Here is a 6,000-nt window from a genome sequence, read left to right as displayed (position 1 = left end):
GTTTTCCTTCGTGGAATCAACGAACATAGTTCAACTCTCAACCCCCAACTGATGAAGACGAATTTCCTAAAAGATTTTCAGATCGCGGAGATCATCCTTCTTCAGCCATTTAGCCTCGCCTTTCATTGTCCGGACCCCGGAATGAAAAATTCATAATGCGTATTCGGGATGTTGAAATCAATCTCTCGCTTGGAAAAAAATCCTCTGAAACGAACCGGGGGAATGAACAAAGAACATCCCAATTTAGTAGATGAATAGCGCCCGATAGAACGGTGAGGGAGGCCTATGATGGTTGTTTTTTTAACAAAATTGAATATAGATAACTCAATCCCAATCGGAATGGGGTCTTTAGATCCAGAATGGACGCTAGCTGTTCTCGACCTTTTCGTTTTCGTGATTCCATGGTTATCACATTGAAGTTTTCCATGAAAATTTGACATCCATCAGAATATTCAATAGTTTTAAGTGTCAATCCAAACAATCAATAATTTAGGCTTCTACATTTGATTCTATAAAGTCGATTAAGTTTCGGACTACACGTTCAACATGAGTGGAATTATAATCAGAAGAAAAAGTTTCCCAACATACTCCTCTGTGAAATGCGAGTTTTCACCAAGTTCCACCAAGTATCTGGGTATAGATACTGTGAAGAAGCACAAGTTTCCGTACCCGCTTCCCCAAATTGCTATTAAGAAAACGAAGGATGGACAAATTGTGGATGGAGTAAGTTAAGAGATCTTTTCTTTGAGAAACTTTGATTTTCCGACACCCTTGCTGATACCAAATTCTGTTACTCATCTTGTCTAATGAGAAAAATTGCATGTTAATGAATTATAGATCTTACTGCAGGCTGAAAACAATATACACATAATGAATTATATGAATTAATTCGTGAAATACGCAATGCCACATTCAATGTCCTTCTCAAGCAATAAGAAAAATTTATTCTACAATAAATTACATGAATATGATACGAATGTGTCATAATATGACACGAATGTGTCATATTCATGTGTATGATAGGCGAGTAAAGCGGTGAACACATATGAGCGGCCGCGGCCACGATCACGATCACGATCGAGAAGCGTCCCATGCAAATGTCATATTCCGCTCATAATATCACGATCTGTTCAGCAATATAGCGGCGTTCAGTCGGGATGTCTCACGATCGTGATCGTGATCGCGGCCGCGGCCGCTCATATGTGTTCACCGCTTAAGGAAAAATATTGCAAATTATATATTTATAATAGAAAGTGATTGAATAGATTTTGCCTCGAATGGCATCACTAATCATTCTGCACTTTATTCTGTCCTCGCTAACATTCAAGTTATATTCATACAGCAAAAAGAGTTTACTAGAACCCTTTTATGCAAGTACATAAATTAGGTCTTTATGGACGAGTCCAAAAGTTTATGGCAGAGCGAGCAAAGCGAGCGAGTCCAATACTTGGGCAAGTCCATAAAGCCTAATTATGTACAAGTTGCATACAAAGCTTTATGTTCGAACGCAATGCAGAAATTTTATTTTCTGAAATGGCTTATTACTGAAAAACATTGAGTGCTTTTGATTTTCTTACCTTAGTAACCAGCGACCTTAGCAACCTTAGTAAACACAGCTGTTTACTTCCTTAATCAAAGATTATAGAGTAGAAAGATAGGAAACGCCCTTATATCGCTAGTACTAAAAACCGACTACATTTTGGCCAGTGAAAACACATTTGACAATGAGATGGCGCTGAAAACGTATTATCAATACAGAAAAACTGTTTAATAACAGTTTTCTCTTTTATAATTGAGGGGCGCGAAATTCGAATTCTATTCCTTGTATTCAATTTCAATATTGACCTTGTTGAGACCAGAAAACAAACATCTTGAGCGACAAAACGAAAGGATGGTTTTGTTTTGTGACCAGGATGTTAGTTTTCATCTGAACATTGTTTGGAATCGATTGGTATCAATGAAATACGCTGTTGGATGTGATAAATTTTTATTTGCAATCTATAAAAAATTTACAAAAATTTGAAATTATGGACAACGAATGGAGCTTTGACTAGGATACAAGAGTACATGGTTATCTGCTATAGTTACGTGAAAGGTGTTTTTTCTGTGAAAAAGTTTCGAATTTATAAACTGAGTTGAATTTTTACAATTTATATCAGAAATAGATATGAACCAATATTCAATTTACCGTCATAGGATACATATTTCCGTTACTTACATATTATTTACCAAATTTTCAGAACCACAATTGAAAAAAACCTTACAGAGGTATACAAGCCTTGTATTCAAGCCCGTCAGTATAATTTCTTCATGGTTTTTCATGATTTCTTCATAGTATGGTCTCTTTATAACACAATATACAAATTGATTGACGAATGAACACTCACAGAAGGTTTCATAAAACTTTGACTTTCCAAACAACAATTTGACAGTCACCCGATTCCCAAATCGAAATCCATAAAACTTTTGCATTTCTGAATATATTGAAGGCAATTGAGAATCTTTGAATGGACGTGTAAAAGTCATAATTTCCCCTAAATGAGCCCTTCATGTGAGGTATGCTTCCTGCATACAACAATTCACGTGGTTAAACAGTTCTCAATCGACTTGCAGTAAAATGTTCATTGCACATGGTGTAGTCAGTAGTGTTTGCAGGCCTTTACGCCCTGAAAATTTTATCCACTTCGTAGCACTGAAAACAAAAATCAATGAATGACCGAGTCACATGTTACCAGTTAATACTTACATTATCATTTTCCTTAGTAAAATTCGTTTTATTTGATCCACAGTTCTTCACCATACAATAATTTTCGAACGATATTCTGAGGTTTTCGCCAAGAAATTAGACAACAATTTCAATAATCAGCAACTAAAACGGGCTCGAAAAACAAAAGGCGATACGAGGTTGTCTATGGATACGAGAATCAAAACATTCAAAACCGGTTTGATCAAAATGGCCATCTGACTCTGACATCTTGCAAAATTTCATATGTCCCTCGAATTAAAATTTTAACCAGTCTCAGGGCCTTAAAAACACATTTGAAACACAGATGGCGCTCACATCACTCTAGTCGCTTCGTTTCCTATCTTTCTACTCTATAATCTTTGTCCTTAATTTTATGACAAACGTCATAATAATACAAAAAGTGGATAGTGCTGGAGAAGAAAGCGTAAAAAATTTAGCCGTAAGCGCCAAAGAATCTGTCTTACCCACTAAATTTAAAAGTGCTTATGAAAATATGGCCAACACGTGGTGTAAAACGAAGAAAATTGTAAAATCGACAGAAGAAAGTATTCTCGCTTATTTCAATAGTGAATTGAAAGCTCAGAAAATTTCTTCGCTATGGACTACATAGATGAATTGGAAAGTACTAGAATAAGTGTTGCCACCAGAATATTGGGCCAGAAAGTAGCTGATGCTACTAGCATCAAGAGTATTGCAGATCAAAAACTGTGCTTCCACTTCGAGCTCGACATCCTCAGGCATGCATTTTTACAATAACAAAGAATGTGTTTTTAATATTCACGACCACACTAAGTCTCAGAATAGTTATTCATAATTTTGTTTTTAGGTCGAAGTTCAATTCTTCTTCCTTGAATAAAGTGTTGTTTGCATCTTTTATATTTACTTGACAGAATTGAATTCCAATAAACTGGTGTCCAATAAAGTAGTCAATTATGGACACTAAACGATTTCATAAATAAAATGTTTATGATTCAGTCGAACATAAAATAGCATATTATCACGATTTCTCAATAAAAATTGAAGACAGTTTTTCACACATTTATTGAAATTACTCATCGGACAGATATTGTTTTCTCATATTAAGTTTCTTTAACAACGATATGAATGAAAATCAAAACGCGTATACTGGCTACAATATTTCAATCAAAATTTTAGGAAATGATATGAAATATTACTTCTGGTTTTGACAATGGCACCAATGCACTAACTCTGTGTGAAATAAGGTGAATTTCTAAAAAATTGTATAATTATCTTATTAGTATATGTCGTGCTCAAGAAAAAAAATGATGCTTTATACAGGGTGAGTCTGACTCGTACACATATTTTTACAGAAGATTCTTGAGTTCAAAAGAAACACTTTTTTCCTGCACCATTTTTTCCGAATCTGCTCGGTTTGAAAGATACAGGCTGTTGAAAAACCATTAAAAAATGTTATTTTCACAAACGGTTTAATCGAATGAAATGAATTTCAGATTATAGTTTTCCATTTATATGATGAATATTTTTCGAATGAAAGATATCACCCACGTCTTCCAGTTTCCTCATCACATGCAGTAGGTACCATAAAAATACCAAAATTCAAAACACCCAATTCTTGAAACTAAGGTGGACGCTTTATCTAATGAATATTTGAACGTTTTGTAAAATAAAAGTATTCCTCATATTTTCTCGTTTAATACGCGGTTTTCGTGTGATTTGATGTTCAAAAATTGAAAAGTCTGTGAAATTTGAAAAATTCAGTACTGAATACAACTCTATTTAAAAGAACCACAGATGTGTGATGTCACAGATTTAGCTGGTTATTCTGAAGGAAATTTTGATTTTCCAGGGGTGGCACAGCTTATTATGAAAATTTAAAATGGCTTTATCTTTTTACCACGGCCGAATCGAAAAAATGGTATCTAATGTTAAAATATTTGTAGGAGTCAAAGACTCAAGCTGTATAAAAGCTCTACATTGGGAATTGGGAATTGAAAGAAGTATAGACTTAATTAGTGTCCTGCAATCAATATGAGTTTGAGCAGTTGGTTCTTTTGAAATTTGGAACCTAAAAATTGTCGACCATTCGGATAATAAATGGTGCAGCCAACATTATCAAAGTTCACAAAGTCCACAAGACTGGCACGCTTAAGCGTGTATGCATGGTTTTAAGTAATTTTTGGAGTTGTTTTTTGTCCCCTTCAAGTGTCCTGGGTGTCAAACCATTCCTTGCATATCCTGATGATAACATATCAAAGTTGTCTCTGAAGACTATAGAGACTTAAGACGTCTATGAACATATTCGGCACGTAGCTTGAGAGTATGAATGTATTTATTGGATGAATAACTGTAGGTAATGAATTCAGTAGGAATTTTGTGCAAATCACAGTCTCCTTTCTATTTTTGGTGTATTATTCTTCAGAATTCACATAATTTAATTCTCAAGAATATCTGAAGAAATTTTACATTCACCGCTATTTTTTCCATGTTTTTGCTCCTTTCGTGTATGCTGAATACTTAAGAGTATAATACACGACTCGTGGAAATAATCGGATATTCTGATTTTTATTTCTTTTCAGCTTCAGATCGCCCTTTTCAATGGATCCTGGGATACTTCAGAGGGAATACCCAGCATTGTTGCTGAAATGCACGGAGCACCAAATTGGACTCTGGAGGGTGAAAAGGGAAAAAATGAAGAAAGTAGCACTGACGGGGATCATGGCAGCGACAGCTTTTCTTGGCTGTTGAACTATAAATTCACAAATCTAATACCAACGCCTGGTATAAAACAATGATGTTCCAAAGAATTGTTGTAGTGTCTTTTCAGTTATAAGAATTACCATTATATGCATTAAGTTCGAATTCGCTGTAAATACTACTGATATTAAATTTATATTGGGTAAACTCAATTATTTTAACTTTTTCACGCATTGTAAGGAGCACCTTCATTTCCTCCGATTATTAAAAGTCTGTTTCTATCCACACAAACCTCCCTGCTTCTCAAACCTTGACAACCCTAAACTAGTTGCTCTTCTATTTTTTTCACGCCTGACTTGAGTATTTATAAGAATTATTTATGTATGTAAATTTAGTAGGAAGTAATCAGTACCTATTTACAAAAAAAATCTTAACTCATTTATTACCTTTAGATTACCAAGATAAGGGAATAAACAAGGTGAGTCTTTGACACATGTAAATATTTCAACCGTAGATCAAAATAAACACCTCTTCAAAAACTAGCCTAATCTGTGATACTGCACATCTGTGGATCTTTT

At 34.6% G+C, this 6,000-nt stretch overlaps 1 protein-coding gene across 1 annotated transcript; it reads left to right on the top strand.

Moving 5' to 3' along the window:
- Positions 1-441: 441 nt before the first annotated feature.
- On the top strand, positions 442-5,629 carry LOC123317457. Its single transcript, XM_044904009.1, has 2 exons — positions 442-723; positions 5,305-5,629. Exons 1-2 carry the CDS (start codon positions 547-549, stop codon positions 5,518-5,520), a joined length of 393 nt encoding a protein of 130 aa, XP_044759944.1. The 5' UTR covers positions 442-546; the 3' UTR covers positions 5,521-5,629.
- Positions 5,630-6,000: the final 371 nt, after the last annotated feature.

The sequence above is a fragment of the Coccinella septempunctata genome, chromosome 7 (assembly GCF_907165205.1).
Source record: "Coccinella septempunctata chromosome 7, icCocSept1.1, whole genome shotgun sequence".
Lineage (NCBI taxonomy): Eukaryota > Metazoa > Arthropoda > Insecta > Coleoptera > Coccinellidae > Coccinella > Coccinella septempunctata.
Note: the sequence above shows the minus strand (reverse complement) of the source record. Positions and strands in the feature narration are given on the sequence as shown.